Source organism: Oryzias melastigma, linkage group LG4 (assembly GCF_002922805.2).
Source record: "Oryzias melastigma strain HK-1 linkage group LG4, ASM292280v2, whole genome shotgun sequence".
NCBI classification, from domain to species: Eukaryota; Metazoa; Chordata; class Actinopteri; order Beloniformes; family Adrianichthyidae; genus Oryzias; species Oryzias melastigma.
Window position 1 is genome coordinate 8,188,487 of NC_050515.1, and position 17,744 is coordinate 8,206,230.

The 17,744-nt window shown below is 34.3% G+C and overlaps 1 protein-coding gene and 1 long non-coding RNA gene across 2 annotated transcripts in view; one reads left to right on the forward strand and one right to left on the reverse strand.

The window, feature by feature from the left end:
• The window catches only part of pex5la (peroxisomal biogenesis factor 5-like a), a 105,430-nt gene that overhangs the window by 43,324 nt on the left and 44,362 nt on the right, over positions 1-17,744 (forward strand). Inside the window, exons 3-5 of the mRNA XM_024278765.2 lie at positions 7,017-7,128; positions 16,167-16,376; positions 17,031-17,145. Of these exons, the coding sequence (XP_024134533.1) occupies positions 7,017-7,128; positions 16,167-16,376; positions 17,031-17,145 (437 nt within the window). The remainder of the gene's footprint in view (positions 1-7,016; positions 7,129-16,166; positions 16,377-17,030; positions 17,146-17,744) is intronic.
• Positions 1-17,744, reverse strand: part of LOC112150433 — a 69,870-nt gene that overhangs the window by 17,512 nt on the left and 34,614 nt on the right. The gene's annotated exons all lie outside the window — the stretch shown is intronic.

The window sequence follows — 17,744 nt, forward strand, 5'->3', positions numbered from 1 at the left end:
ATAAACGCATAATGTTTTTGTGATGGTTTGTTGTCCTCATTCCTTTTACTTACAGCGCCCAGTCATAGAAATAGAAAACAAGGACAGTCTCTCCGTCTCTCTTAGCTGAACTACTTCCTGTCTTTTCTCTTAAATGAGACAGATGTGGTTCATTTATTTATATTATTATCTGTAAAACACTAAACCACTACTGCAAGGCAGTTCAGTTAGAGATAGAACTGAAAAAATACTTATCTAAAATAGATAGTGTGTAAGTAAAATTATAAATATTAATTTTCATGTATTTGTTTGTTTAGTCAAGTTTATTTTTAGTTTTATTCCCAAGAGGGAAAAAATACAAACAGAACTGTTTTCTAACTTCATAAAACAAGCATAATTGCGCACATATTGCACATATAATCCATTTAAAGACAAAGCTTTAATGAGTTACTGATGCATCGCTTTATTAAATCAAGATTTGTAGATTTAAAAAATATTACTTCCATGTGCTAAACATTATGTGCTTCTTTTTGTAAACTAGATTTATAAGAGTAACGAGGCAATCACAGCCTTATGAAGAGGAATAAAACATGAAAAAGACAAGCTTAAGACTGGAGCGAAAGTTATAAACTTTTAATTCTTTTTCAGTTAAAAACATGAGGAAAATGAGGACTGACAGAGAAAAAGAACTTAAGGAAATAGAGATTTTTCTTCTTTTAAGTTTTCCGGAGGACAGAAAAGTGCTTGCAGGGGATTAATGTAATGACTGACATGTACACTAATTACTAATTATGATTTCTTCTTATTTCATTGTGCACATATAAACTGTATGCATTTTTGTTTAAATATTAAAGAAAATGTCAAAAAGAATCTTATAGTTTATCTTGTAAGACAATGCAGCCTTTTGTGCAAACAACTACTTTAACTTATATCATAACTCAAAAACATTCTGGAACAGTTTGCTATATTTGTTAAAGTTTATTATAGCGTTAATGTTTTCGTATAAAACATACCTTCAGCTTTATTGGTCAAAAACACACGATTTCTGCTGTCCATCCTTAAAATAAAATGTATTAAATGTTAGAAGATCTATATAAATGAGAAAAAGGATAAACAATTCATAAAAATTAAATTTAAATCTTAATTTAAAGTCTTGTAAACAAAGAAAAATATGAATATACCAAACAGGGGATTCCACAAAAAATGAGAAAGAGAAGAAAAGCAACATAAAAACCATCTTTAAACAGATTTTTTTCAAGAATAGGTCATATTATTGCTGTAAAAGTTCAAGTCTAAAGTCAAGCTAACTCCTTAACACATCATGTTGATGTTATTTCAGAGAAATTAAGATTTTGTTTTGCAATTCCAATATAGTAGGTCACACATTTAGCCTTCAAGTTCTACCTAAAACCTGCTTTGATTTTTTTGTTTAATGAACTTCCCTCTTATCCTCCTTTTTTCCATCCGCTCCACCTTCCCTCTCCTCACTTCATCCTCCACTCCTCCAAGGCTACGAGGAGCCTAACTGGTACACCGCTCCCCTGACAGCAACATCTGAGAAACCTCTTGGAGTCGAGCCCAAGCGGCACAATTAGAGGAAGTTTTCCATTACATAATTATCAAGATTATTGCTTAAAGCACTTGTAAACAAAATGCTAAAATGGTTTGCAGGAAGGAGAGCAGCAACAAAAATCTGCATTCTTGCACAAAAAGGGCAAACTTTAAATATCCCACATATCTCCAGCTATTTTGGCTATTTTTTCCTGCGTATTGTAATGTAAAAAAGTGCATAAATGATTAATTTAATTGAATAAAAACTCATTCAAAATCAGGATGACAGAAGTTAGAATCTTCTCGTCTAAATATTTTGTCCTGTACGTTGATTAATTGCCAGTCTTGCAGCCATTTATCAGAACAATTTTCCTATTTTTACAGTTTTAAGGGTCGCCACATTTCCTGAAAATGTGCTTTCAGTGCCAAAATGACAAGGCTGTTACCCATAATACTGTCAGCAGTTTCTTGTTTGCAAAGACAGAAAAAGTTTTTTTATTCTAACATGCAATGGAAGGTTGCAACACCCATGATTACAGGCCCAGAGCGTCCCTCGAGCACAGAAAGGAACAATCAGAGGTAATCTACTGGGTCACACAAAGAGGATGTTGCTCAGACTGTTACTAGCAAATGCAGTGAAAGCTTTGAAAGCATCACACAAGATGTCATCCTGCGACAGATATTATTTTAGCTCATCATCCACTCTGTTCTTAGAGTATGTCCATTCATGAATTTCATTTACATTGTAAAGACTCCAGCTCAATGGGTTTTTCTGAAAAGCACATGACTGGCACCAAATGGCTGAGTAAGTCCAGAGGAAGTTTGTAGACAACAACAAAGTGATGAAGTATTAAAAGAAATCATTTTTTTAAATGCAGAATCAAATTATGATGATTTTTGGTAGTGGTTATACCAAAACTGTATCTCCTAAAATCCACTATACATCTTAATATTATTAACATTCATAAAACAAAAGTATTTCAAATTGATTTGATTAAAAAATATTAGAAAAACAGTTCAATTTGAATATTATTTTACTCTGCAAAGCCCACTACTTAAAAGACTTGACAAAAGTATATTTCAAAAGAAAAAAAAAATTGGGTAAATTGGCACTTTTTCTCACGATGTTAGTTCAAAATATAAAAATATTGACATGAGTGTTCATTTAAAAAAATGCATTTTTATAAATGAACTTTTTACTTGGAATTGTATTGTAAAAAAATAATTATCAACACATTTTTCGTTCTTTCAATACAAAAAGTCATCATTTAAAAAATTAAACGACATGATGAGATATTCTACCCATAAAGTGTTGAAAATGTGCTAAAATTTTCCATCCAAAAGTGTTTTTGAGATTTCACGGAAGCAGCCATTTTGAAATGAGCAGGAAAAGCCCTTACACTGCCCCTAGTGGAATGATGATGAACTACAGGGCAGAAAAACATGGACCAAGTTTGATACGATTTTAGGTTTAAGGAAAGTTTTAAGGAAGTTAGGGGTCTCAGAAATGAATGTATCAAATATAATGTGAATGTTATTATACAGTAAAAACAAAAAAATCCAAATTAAAATAATTGAACCGATACAAAACGTTCAGAGGAAAGATTTTTTTTTTTAAATTGGATCAAAGTACAGATCCACAGGAAATTAAATTTGAAAGAAAAATAAAATATTCAGAAAAGCTGGGAAATTTCCACCATTTTTACCTGGAAGATGAAAAATGAGGAACTATATAATATAGTATCTTAAAAAAGAAAACTATAAAGGAAGAAGCTGAACCCTGTGTGTCTCAGAAAAACTGAAAACAACCCACTACAAAATAAAAGTCAACTTTTGCTCACCTTCCATGTAATCGGAGGATTTATGTGGTCAATTAGCACACAATTAAGATAATCTGACTTTACTTGAAATATCTGGACTGAATTGGATTATAGCAATCATAATTGATAAATCTAAAAAATGTATAGGTAATACCCTACACCAGTGGCTTCTAAATGTTTTTAGGCTCGGACTTTCATTATGCCTCCAGTTTTCCTAAAGTTTTTGAGGGTAGAGTTTATGTAAACATAAAATAAGGTAGCTAAAAATGCTATTTTCTAAATATAATTTTAAATGTGAAGCCACCATCTGAGCAACTTATTAGCAGCAGGCTTGTAACACTAGACAGCCGGTTGAATTTTAAGCATCATTATGGTCTGTGGGAACAACTGTCGTAATAAATCCATATGTGTAGTAAAGTCTCCTGGTTTAAATCTGTAAAATTTACTTTTTTAAGGATCTTTTCCGAAAGAAGAAACTTTCAAAATGTGTTGTTGTTAACTTTGTTATAGCTTGGGGGTTTTAATTTAGTGGTTGGCACTAGGGGTGTAGGGAAAAATCGATCTGGTGATATATTGGAATATTACATATTGATGTAAAATGCTGACAAGATGATATTTAATTAATTATTCGAGCGCGTTCTTCAGCATCTAGTTTTCTTCTAAACCCCCGATCGCTGGTTGGCAGCCATCTTTTTAGCACCAGAACAACAAGATTTTGTGAGAACAGGCTTGTGTTAAATGTTCAGGCTCATTGGTTCAGTCAGCCTCTCAGTTTTTGTTGTTATACTCTTAAAAAAAAGTGAAAAATTGTCAGATTCTTGCCAAAATGTTAGCACAGTAAGTGAGAAGTAAGAAAGGAGTGGATGGATTATTAACACGTGATCAAGCAACTTGACATGGTCAAGAATGAGTCTGATGTGGTGGGGAGAATCTAGTAGATTTTCAAAATAAAACTTAAAAAAATTGGTCGTATTTTTTTCTTTCAGTGTCAGCTGTTCCTCTGACACCGGTACTGGTCCACGGTCCACTTTAGGACCACTGCCTTACACTACACTGGATGTATTTGGAGAGGAAAAAACATTTTAATCCCGACTGAGTCATTCTATTTAACCAATTTTTATACAAATTCTATACTTAGGTTATATATTTCCAGGTTCTGTTTTTGTTGACAGAATTTTTTTTTTGTTAAGGCAAAAAAAGCGCTTTTACGTGACTTCTATATTCATCAAAAACGGCAGCTTTTTATTCAGATTTTGTACAGATGCCTCTCTGACATCACGCTTATCTTTAACTGACTCAGCACTTTCTTGGTCTGCACTTAGAACCAGCATGAGCCAGCAGATGCTGCAAATTACTCAAGTCTGGCTTTTCAGTCCATCTACGTGCGTTCCCTTCCTATAATTAGTAGGGCTCAGCAAAAAGAAGGGAAAAGCAGCTGCTGGAGGTGAAACCAGGTTTCTTTGCACCGTGAGACCTCCTCCTTTGAACCGCATCATTGTTCTGACATCAGAACAGCGAGAAAAAAAAAAAAAAAAAGAAAAACGCTCCCTGGTTTCTTCTGCTGGATCAGCCTTCTTCCAGTACAAGACAAACTGTCAAACACAACCAGGTAGAGAACTTTTTTAAATGGGATTCTACTGCAAAAGTTGAATTTGTGCTTCATTCTCTTTGCTAAAATGCAAATATCTCTTGTGGATATTTGCCGGGAAGGAATATTTATTACAGAAAAAATATTCAAGCATGCATGGAGTGTTGAATAAAAGTAGCAAAATGTTATATTTAATAGAAATGAATGAAACATGTACATTAGAACATCTGACAGTATGGAAGTAGATTCTGCTTTATAATGTTGTAGTTCAGATCCATTTTTCTCTTCAGGACTAGACTTTGGACAGCCAATTCAGGACCTACGTCAGTATCATACATGGATTCAAACTTCTAAAGGTAGCATTTGGAACTTAGGTGTGAAAATCAAAGATGAGGGAGAACGTATATGAAGAAATTTGTGTTGCAAAGAAAAAAAAGTTTATGAAAGCAAAAAATAAAAGTTTTTTAAAGCAAAAAAGACAATTTTAAGCAAGAAAGCCAAAAAAAAGTGTAAAAATAATACAAAAAACTTTTTAAAAGAAACAATGATACAGTTTTGAAAGCCAAAAAAAAAAACATTTTTGAAAACCAAAAAAAAGTTTTTGAAAGGAAAAAAAACTTTTTGAAAGAATAAAATAATTTCTAAAAGCAAAAAAAATGTTTTTATAGAAAAAAAATTGAAAGCAAAAGAAAAAAAGTTTTTGAAAGCAAAAAAAGTTTTTGAAAGCAAAAAGTTTTTGAAAGTAAAAATAAATATGTTTTTGAAAGCCAAAAAACACAAGTTTTTGAAAGCAAAAAAGAAAATTTTAAGCAAGAAAAAGTTTTTGAAAGCCAAAAAAATGTAAATATATTTATATTTTTTTATATTTTTTTAAAGAAAAAAAGATACGTTTTTGAAAGGCAAAAATAAATGTTTTTGAAAACCCCAAAAAAGTTTTTGAAAGAAAAAAAAACGTTTTTGAAAGCAAAAAAAAGGTTTTTTAAAGCAAAAACGTTTTTGAGAGGAAATATTTAATATTTTCATTTGCAACTTATAAAGTATTGATCTTAAAACGTTACATTATGTTTGCAATTTAGAAAAATTTTATCTAAAACTGTGACTTTTGTTCAAAATATGGTGGCACAAATCACTCCATACGACAAAATGAATGGTATCCCAATATGTGGATCTTTAAACAACAACAAAAAAATCAGACTATAGAAGTACAATTACTATGGATTACTGCTTGTTCCTCACATTTTACTCCTTCAGTGTTTCCTGCTAAATGAAGGCCAACAGGGTTGTTTCATAATCAGCAGACAGACAGATAGATAGATAAATAGAGAGAAAGCATATGTAATGAACACCTGCCACTGCTAATCAGCATATTTATGTGGCCAAAACCCATTCAGCACTTTCCATCAACCATATGGCAGCTTGTGTACAGTCCATTTCATGCTAGGTAATTAAACTTTTGCACCTTCATTAAAATTCTGCTTGCAAGCACTGCCTGAAGAGTGACACAAGCAAATGTCACGTTTCCTCCCGACCGTTTTCACATCCTCAGACTGCAGTTGTAGTGGTGGAGGCTTACCTACCTTTATGAGACAAAACCTGTTTTTACCTCCAAATTATGACACATTACCTGACAAATTGTACCCAGCTGCATACAGAGCTATAATAATTTACTGGATGTGACCTGTTCTGGAGCTGCACGTGGATGTCTGCAAAAGGATGCAAAAAAAAAAAAAAAATATATATATATATATATATATATATATATATATATATTTTCAATTGGAGTATAAAATGACAACTAATAGCTGATTAAAATGTTGTGACACCTCCATTGTGTTGATAATATTCTAATTGCCAAAAGAGACAATACTATAAACGATTAATTACCAATAAAAATTACCATAAAAATGAATCAAGTTATTGTTTTAACCTACTAATTAAAATAGAAAGCTAAAATAACTGAGCGTTCATCCAAATAGAAATAAGGTTGTAGTTGAAATCACCAAACCAAAGTAAAATCATTTAATGGAAAAAAAGTGAAAACTCTGAGTCTAAGCTGTCTGCCTCGTTTGTCCTTTCAGCTGGTGAGCGAGCAACAAGAGAGCCGGCCACTTCTAAGCCCTTCCATAGACGACTTCCTCTGCGAGACCAAATGTGATGGAGTTTCCCGACCAGTGACCTCCAACACAGCTGGTATGTTTCTGACCAACAACTTGCATTTGTGAAGATTTTATGACATCCTTTCTTTGGTATTTGTAGTAGTTTAGTGCTGGAATTCATGGCAAAAAGATGCATTGAGCCTCACAACGAGAAAGCCCTGGTTCACATTCCAGCTGGGACCTTTCTTAACATACATTCTCAACAGTTACCAAGGACAAATCTTATGATGTTGCAAACAACAAACAACTAGAGCTGTCAGACGATTAAAAATTTTAATCGCGATTAATCGCATTGTCCATAGCTAACTCGCAATTAATCGCAAATTAATATGTGGCCCTTTTTTAGGAAAAAAAATATGTGTTTCATGGAATTTAGCAGTTCTACATTAATTATGAAAACAAGAATGGTCAAATGTATAGTTTTCATCAGAAATACTTTATTTTGTAACACTGTATTGAGATAAACTTTCTTAACAATAAAAGGCTGTAACATAAAATGCCTAACAAAAGCCCAAGTGCAAGTGAAGGGCATTTTAAATTCAAAACTTCAATCAACGTTCAGTAAAATAAAATAAAAAACATCAAAAATCAAATTTCCATAACACTTTGGACGCGAACCGGAGCCGGGTTAGGGTGCAGGAGCTCTCCAGGTCCTAGCGCCGGCCGGTTTTAGCTCGCAGCTCGGTGGTTGGAGACCCACCCGTGATCGAGTGAGAGCAGCCGGTGAGTTAAAGGGCGGGACGCCCGCGCGCGCGGTATCGAAAGGCACGTATGAGAAAATCTGCAATTAATGCGTCAAAACAATTGTCGGCACATGTCAAATTAACGCGTTTTTAACGCGACAAATCTGACAGCCCTACAAACAACCATTGCAACAGTTGCATTACAAACATTAAAAGCATTACAAAACAAATGCAAAGCAATAATCAATGAAGAATGGACACACTTACGATGTTGCTCCGTAGTACAAATGTTCAATAAACGTGCTTAGTATTCATAGACAGTAGACCACAGACAAAGACAATGAACCAAAGACATGGACATTTGACAAAAAATATTTTAGGCACAAATGGAACCCCGTAGAACTGGTGACCTGTTTAGGGTGTACTCCACTTGAAATAGTAGCTGGGATAGGCTCCAGCAGCCCTGTGACCCCAAGAGGGATTCAAATGGTTTGTAAGATGGATGGATAAATGAATTTGAATATTTTTAAACTCAATTCTACTGAAAACACAAAGAGACTGTTTTTTTAAGTATTTAAAGAGATCTGACAGCATAAACTTTAACACATTTAGCTGAAGGATGCAGTACTTTTCTTATTAATTTGGATTTCATCTACATATCCTCAGGAGATGAAAAAAGAAGTGGCTAAACTAATAATTTGCTTCAAACTTGCCTTTTAAAATGTGCATTTGTACCCGGCCCACGTTCACAACAACCTTTTTAACTTTGCAGAAATAAATGAGCTAAACTTACTTCAACAGATGCCAAATGTCATCTTTCTTTCCACGTGGATGGAGGCCTGATCAATGAGCTTCACCATCATTTTCATAACAGTTTGCAGAACTGAACTTCAGTCAACATGTGTCTTCTGTGAACTTCCCACCCACTGGGCTGAGTCGTGAATAAGAGAGAAATATCGTGGGAAACTCCTGCTGTCTGAGCTGACAGTGACACAGCCGGAACACGACTTCTCATAAACCTCAAAATGCTTAAAATGGAAAAAAAGCTTCAACAAAATGTATTTTTCTGCTTAATATTTGAATAAAGACGAGCTGTTTTCTCTTTTCACACTTCATATATTCTGAAATTCTAGAAACATTTAACAAAATATTTATATATTTTTAAATGAATGTGTGATATTCTCCATAAAAGCTGCATGACATGAATGGATCCACTCAAAGGGTGATGATCTTAACTTGTTTTAAGTCCCCTTTTAGTTTGTTTGCTACTTTCCGAAGTTTAAAACAGAAGTTTTGTTGTTTATATTTGCTCATGATTACATTCAAGTATTAAAACTTGATTTTAGAGCTCAGAGTACGAACATCTTTGACACACAGCAGTGCATTCATTCATACTTTTTTAACCAAGTAAGTAAAAAAGCAAAACCACAATGGATTGTTTCTTGACAATATTACACAATTTTTGACGACATACCACAAACAGATTTTCTAAATTAGCTTTTAAAGGCAGCATAAAAGAGGAGAAGTTTGATTTGCGCTTTAGACTAAAAGTCACTAAAGTTTGACATTCAAAGACTTAGAACTTGACTTGAGAATTGGCCTAAAGGACTTTTTTTCCTTTTGCTGTCAGGTCTAAAAATAAAAGCTCTTTTCATAAAGCTTTTGCATTAGCTCTTCAACACCAGAAAGGCTTTTTAACCCTTCCACTGTTAACGCCATCATCATGACCCAGAGAAAAGCAGCTTTGGATATCTGAATTGCGCTCTTGTCCAAAAATGTGTTTATAAACTTGATGCCCCAGATGTTTGTGGGAGGAGCTACTGTCAAATGTTTTTAGCCTGATCGCTACATGGAGTAGTTTCTGTGTACAACTCATTTACAATGCATGGAAGACATGGACGAAGTCAAAAGGATTATTTATTTGAAGAATTCTACAAAAGTATTGGTAAACACGTCTCCATGTCGTATGGTGAGGTCCACCCCTGCAGCAGGATGATGGTCACTTTCGGTGGTTCTTCCGTGTCTCAGTGACCCAGTTTGAAGACATGCTATCTCGCATTATTCAGAAGAGGGAAAAATGCAAAAAAATTAGAGGACCTTTTTACTATAATCTCGATGCAAATAAGCAAAATATCAGCGTTCAGAACGAGAACGACCAGCTCTATCTGCTGATCGTGTCATCAACACGTACCCAAAGCTGAGTTCCTGATTGGTTGACATGACATCTTCTTTGCCAAAGTTCAGATTTCTTCAACTATGGATTTGCCGTGACAAGATACCGAAATTGTGCCCGACGCCCAAAACTGAACACCTCTGCTGTAAAAATCCCATTCAGTGTAAACGCAGCAGAAGACTTGAGACTTGACTAGGAACTGTTAAATACTTTGGATTTGACTTGAAATTAAATTGAAAGACTTGGACTTGTGAGCATTTCTGATGCATTGACTCACGTACTGCATCCCTCAATACCCTCAAAGCTTTTAAGGCCTAAATATTTGTCAGTTCAGCACCGAGAGTTTTGCATTCGTGGCAGACGAGCGAGCAGTAGTTTGATATGAAGCGGCACGTTTATCAGTCACTTCCTGTAATTGATGAAAAATGCTTTTTAACTTTTGAACTGAAAAGTAAAACAATATTTATCTTTGGGTTTACAATGACCACTTCTAAAAAAAAAAAAGAATTCTCTTTGACATTAAAGTATTCACATAAGTGTGACTCGTGAGATGATTGTGACTGGCAGCAGGCTGAGCAGCAGTGTTATGGAGGAGCACTCTGTTCCTCACTGCAGTAGATTATAGCTCTTTGATGAACAGTTGTTTAACACAATTTTGGCGTCTCCTCTGTACCGACATGTAAACGTCTGGGTAGGAGTGATTTTCAAAAGCCCTCTATGATAACAAGTCTGCCCTCAAGATGAATTAAAATGGTACATTTTTTTCAAAAATGATAAATAAATGAAGGACAGTCCAAAAACAAATATTACAAACCACATTTATAAACTCTTAAAGACGTCACTGTGTTGAAGAAGTATTCAGAAGGTTGTTTCAGTTTGTGCATGCGAGGTGGAGCAAAACCACAATGTAGGTTAAAAGCATGTGGAGGCTCTCTGCTTTTAATCTGAAGCATTCTAGCATACTGATTTAGGAATTTGAGGCTTTAAGTTTTTTAGTACCGTCTGGTCCTCACTTGGTCTTCATTTGACTCCTAATATAAAGTACTGTCTGAGCAGCAAGAAATCTTCTAAATGTTATGGAGAAACTCAGCAAATACCAGAAAGTAGATCCAATAAGTTTGATGATAAAAACCCGATCTGCACTAAAACCAAAACAGAAATAAAAAAATAAAAAAAATCCCAATGTAACCCAACCAAAGACACAAGCCATGACATTAGGTGAAGCTTTTAAAGTTTATCTAAGGAATAGAAATTATGTGATTGTGTCAGCCTTTTTTTTAAGTTATGTAGACATTTAAAGACCCACTCCAATTAAAAAAATCGTGTTTTTAACATGTTCTTGTAGCATTTCTCTCATAATGGAGGACATTTATAAAATAATTTATGATTAAAATGCGTTTCTGGGCATTTTTTAATTCAAATCTCGCTACACTAATGTTAGCTTGCTGTTGTGAGGATCTGTAAGCTAACAGGAGAGGGTTCAATTCAATTCAATATTATTTGTACTTTATAATAGTTTCTTTAGACTTCAAACTGGTATTTGTACAAAAGAAAGTTGGTCATATTATACAAGCTATAGCTGGGTGCTAAACTAGACTGAACAGACTAAAGTAAACTGGTTATACCTGCCCTTAGACCACAGGTGTCGAACGAAGACAAGGCCCGGGGCCGGATCCGGCCCATTGGGTAATTATATCGGCCCTCCAGATCATTTTATTTTATTGCTTTTAATGACCTGATGTTATCTTTTGCTAATTCTTAACTAGTATCATTTTGACAAAATATATTTTTTAATGGAGAGTAAAATATTGAAAGTTATTTTAGATTTAAGCTGATTTATTCTGGATTAATATTCCTGCCAGTCTTTATTCATAATTATGTTAAAAAGTTACAGTTTTAAATTTCTAAAAATGGATGTGCCGCTAGCTTTTCGGACTATTTTGGCAAATACTAAGATTTTTTTAGGCTATATTGGAGTTTAGCTAATATTTCAGCTACTGCTTTAGCTAATTTAGATGTTTTTTTTTTTTTTGTTTTTTAGGCAATTTTGGAGTTAGGCTCATATTTATATGCTTGCTGTTTTGGCTAATTTAGGCTTTTTTCAGCTTTATAGGCAAATTTGAAGTTTAGCTATTTTTTCAGATACATACTAGCTGTTTTGGCTAACCTAAGTTTTTTTTGTTTGTTTTGTTTTTCAGGCTTATTTGGCATTTAGCTAATATTTTATCTAGCAATCTGCTTCAGCGTTTTACGCTATTAGTTTAAGTGATTACAACTATCAACTTCAGCATTTTTTATCTATCAATTTCAGCATTTTCAGCTATCAGCACTAGCATCTTCAGCGGCCAAATTCAGCATTCACACTAGCATTATCACAGGGAATAATTATGTATAGTTCATAATTACCCTAAAAAGTTATGGTTTTAAAATTTTAAATATTTAGTTTTTGAGTTTTCAATAAATGTTTTTCCTGTTCGGCCCACAACCTAAGTTATGTTTAGATTTTGGCCCCTTGTGCGATTGAGTTTGACACCCCTGCCTTAGACCCTCCTTCCCAGTAAGGAAAAACTCCTAAAAAAACCTGATTCCATGAAAAAAAGAAGAAAACTCTGGGATGTCCACATGAAGGAGAGATCCTCTCTCAGGACGGACAGGTAATGTACCAGGACTGTTAAAGAGGAATTAGCGTATCTAACTCTACAATTGCATAATTGAATAGTGTTCATCTAGATAGAACTGGGAGACGGTGGGTGCGAGGTCCACAGCCATGACGAGCCAGAGGCGTGGTCCACGGCCAAGAACAGGAGAACAGACGATCCACCAGGAATCAGAAATCTCCCACGCTCCCACCCAGGAGTGGGAAAGAGGAACAACACATGAATTGTATCGCTGGCGAATATTGAATAAATAGTTATTTTTAATCAAATTATTATTGGAAAATACCTAAAAAAAAAGGTAATATGATGATGTATGAAAGAGGTTGTGATAAAAAAAACAGCTTTTCGCTGGTTGAGTAATGTTGAGTTAACTCAGGTTTAACTTAGAATTAAGCTGAATTAGTTTCATCTTGTGTTACAACATCAAGATGAAAATGAAAAAACAAACTTCCAAAACACTTATTTCCCACACCTCCTCCAAATCCTATTATGTCAAGGAGGCACAGAGTGACAAACACTCATGACATCTGTGCCTTTTCATGCCGCGCCTGTGCTCCTTTCATTGATGTGGAAACTGTTCATTCAAACACCCTCATGAGAGTGCTTCCTTTGATTTGCAATTGTGGATGTCATCTGAAGTGCACAACGCATAGAAGATGAACATATTCTCCTATCATGATGAGTTTCAGTCAACAAACGCTCTGTCGGTTCCCCTGAAGCAGCAGCACGCCAATTATACACAGAAGTGCCTGCAGGTTTGAGCGTTCCCAGTCCAAGAAACACAGTCAGGGTCCCTGGAGATGAGTGATCGACTATATGATTTTGTGAGTAATCAGTGTATAATTAGACTGTTTTATCAGAGTTCCAGCACTTAACCTAGATTATCCTACAACTTGTTGTCTTGAATACCCATTGAATTACAGCAAATAGAAAACTGAATTTTATACAAGATTTTATTTAAAAAAAAAAAAAAAAAGTTAAGTTAGATCAGCACCTTTTGGCTGCACAATTAAAGATATTAACCTCCAAGGATTTTTTATTATTAATATTATTTAAATTGATACTTAAACTACAAAGTTTTATATGAGTAATTAGGAAAAGAACATTACAAAAGTCCCAATCCAATCATCTTTTTGATCTATTTTAAAATCGTTCTTAGTTATGATTTTGCTGTTTTTAGCTAAAATCAAGAAACTTTTATGTACTTTTCAAGGACATAGTTTCTGCAGAGCAGCAGGAGTTCATCCGAAATTTTCCTCAGAGTTGGTGGCGAGGAGTAAATCCGCCCCTGCTTCCAGACATCCTTCCATTTAAACGCTCTCCCGCTAACTTACAGCTCCTCACATCTACTATCTAACCTTACTAATGCAACAAAATGGCAAGCAATATATGAGCTACAGCAGCACATTCAAACCAGAAGCCAAATCAGACGAGGAAAACAAAGACTTGGACTGATAGTTGTCTACAAGTGGATGCATCAGAATGGAGCAGAGCAAAGGAGCTTGTGGTTGTAGCACCTACATCTCTACTTCTACTGTACTTGTTTGTCTACCCCTGATTCACAACAATTTAAATGATAAAAAAATACTCAAAAACACTATTTTAAGCTTAATTTTATTGTTATATAAGATATAAGATCATGTTAAGTTAATAGTGAACGCCTAAACAACAAAGAATGTTAAAGACCGACTCCAATGAAAATCATATTTTTGGTGTTTTTATCAAGTTCTTGTGGCATTTTTCTTATGATGGAGGACATTTATTTAGGAATTTAAGATTAAAATTCCATTTTTGGGTATTTCTTGATTCAAATAGTGATTGATAAAGATCAGATTAAAACCCCTGATTTGAAAAGTTCTCAGTTGTGACACAGGAACTAGAATGGGTGAGCCAAATGCGGATGTTTTTAACTGTTTTTTATTGGTTTCCTTCAGACTTCTTATTGTAATCATTATCTTGGTGCATCCTGTAAATTTTTTATTTTAAATAATCAATTTCTGTACAGCTGGATTGCTCCTGTATTGCTCGTCATTTTTGTTGCAACGCTAATATTAGCTTGGGGGCGCGAGGTAAGCTAGCAGGGGAGAGTATAAACAAGGGAATGATGGGATTTCGGGGGAACGTTACTTCAGTACCAAAAGTTCTGCAAAAACTTAGAGGCAATGAACTTCTGCCGCTTTGAATAAAATAAGTCTTACCTTAATTTTGGCTAAAAACTGCATTAAATGACCACTTTGAAAATAGATTTAAAAAATAGTTGGAGTGAGACTTTTATAAGAAAGGGCAAAGTAAGTGAGACACAAGAATGTTATTTGGATTTTTCTTTGTTTTAACCCCCCTCAAACCCACATTTTAAAGTGTTACCACGACGTAACTGAAGATTGTTATTCATCTAGGTCATATTATTGCAGTTATCACCTTTGAATTCCAATTTCTCTGAAGACAGAAATTCAATGACTTTTGAGCGTAAAAGCTGACATTTAAAAGCACTAAAACATTCTGGTCTTCTATTCATCACTTGACACTTTGTAGTTTTCTGCTCAAATGTTTGAAATCTGAAAGAAATCAAAAATGTAATCAGGAGAGCAGTTTTTAAGTAAAGCCACAGAGCCAGAGATAATTGGTCAAATTATTTAATTTATTTTGTATTAGTATTTCTACACCAATCACTTCAGAAATGGGATGTTTTTCTGCTTCAATCTTGTTATTTGGGTATTTTTGCAATCAGTTTTCTTAAGCAAAACTTTTACCCCACACCATGTATTAATTCATCTCTGTTTAGAATGTTTTACGTTTTATTTTATTTTTAATCATTAATTAATAAGTGTATTACAAAAAAATCAGATGTTTTATAATCTGGTTTCTGCCAAAACTGACCTATATAACATAAAGTAACCAATAATCAATCACTTTTCCTGTATTCCTGTAATAATATTGACTCTAAAAGGTCAATTTTTTAAACGTTTATTGAGTTATGGTCTCTGGTAACAAAGGTGGAAGTTTAAATAATTATTTGTGCCTTCACTCTTTCACTCCTGGACGGTTTGACTCATTTAAGCCAAAAGAAACTGAATCTCCTCCAGGCTGTTCAGACTTTGACACACACTTTTTAACCCAAACTATTAAAAGAACACACATCACTGAAGTTTTAGCAGCTCTCTAATTCTTTTTTAGAATTAAGTTTTTCAAATTTTCAGGTTTAATTGAGGCTTTTAACACCGTGAGACCTTTATATTTCAGCAGAATTTTAGCTATGTGTGGGTTTAAGTGAGCAAGATTTTGCTATTTTATGTTTTATTTTATTCTTAACACTATTTTTTGCTTTATCCTACTCTTATAAAATGTTTTGACCTGCGTTGTTAAGCAATTTGCAACTTTTTTTGTGGGAAAAGTGACAAACTTTGCATTGCTTTCTTGCACAGCATTTAGTAAACAACACATTCCATGTCATTTTTATACTTTTGTATATACAGTCATCATTTACTTTGTCTTATAGAGTGTATTTATATTGCATTATTCATAAAGGATCCGTGCTGACTTGTCTTTAATCTGTCTGCAGTTTTGTCTTCAACACTAGATCTGCTGGATCTCAGTGAACCGAGTGAAAGAAAGAACAGCAAGGACAGGAATAGCCTCTTGTCGTCCCGGTGTGACGGGCAGAAGAACAATTCACACAAGAAAAAGACGGATGAGACGGAGCTGATCCAGGTGGAGGTGGAACAAACGGGATCGAGCATGCGAACCACAGAGAGGCGGTCGCTGGATTCAGGTGGGGACTCGCAACAAAAAGTCTTTTGTCACACTAATTAAAAGTTGAGCCACTCATTTTATTTGTTTTGTCACATAAAACTTTGTCTATAGATTCGTCTACCTCATTATATTTCAGTCTATTCTCCAGGAAGTGACCCACACAAACAACAGGAATCAAACCAATTTATCGTATGACAGAATTCAACTCCAAACATTCAAAACAACAATCCAATAATATTGGATTTGAGACGAGAAAAGAATGAACCAACCACAGGGAGAGGGATTACACTCATGGGGCTCAATTAATAAAAAATAACTAACTCAGACTTTTACTAAAAAAATAACTTTATAAGGTTCAAATCTTCAAACTCGTTTGTTTCAGAACATGAAGTTTTACAAAATGAAATACTATTTTTTTATGTTTGTACTTTTTACACTGATAAATGAATGTATAAACAATGCAAAAAAATTGTAGAGTTGTCATAAACAGAAGCATTTTTAAATATCAAATTCCTACATTTTTGCAAGGAGGACCAGATCTGGGGATGGGAAAATGTGAGGGCTAACCAATCAACCTGCATTCTTTCAACCTTTATTATTAACATTCAGTTTATGCAAATGAACTATTTTATAAAAAATCTATTGCTATCTTCTGTCACATTCTTGTCACCAGTTGGTTCATTAGATAAATGGGAAGAACTGAATCCCAACCCTGAGAAAAACGGCAACAGAAAATGGAAGTTGGAAAGACGGCGTTCCTCAAAAAATTCCTCCAATGAGTTTCTTTGGTAAGTTCTGACCTATAATAGAAACCATATATTTTCCACATCATTTTGTCATTTTCAGTAATAATATCTTTCTGCCAACAAGCTTTATGTACAGCAGCATTTTCTTTTTCCTCTAAAGAACCATTTTCCAGCTTCATCTCACTCCAGCTCCTAGATTATCTTAGTTTATTTTGGTTTATGGTTGTTTTGGCTTCATGGTGCCTGATTTGCAGCTTCATACTTTGTCAACTTTACTTCTTTTTTTTCCTCTTTCCATCTTGATTATTCACAAGAAAATACACAAGACAAAGTTGTGTATGAATACAAAAACTGGCACAAGAAGTACAGTGGCGCAAAAAGTATTTAGTCAGCCACCAAATGTACAAGTTCTCCCACTTAAAAAGATAAGAGAGGTCTGTAATTTTCATATACCTCAACTATGAGAGACAAAATAAAAAAAAATCCCATTGTCTGATTTTTAACACTAGAATTCCTAAGCCTGCGCAAATTTGCGCAGGAAAGAGTCCCCCCCCCTTAGTCCGAGAGCCCATTGTTGTGTCATGGTGGGTCACTGATGAGCCATTAACTTGCCCATGTATATGTTAATGCAGCATGTAGTA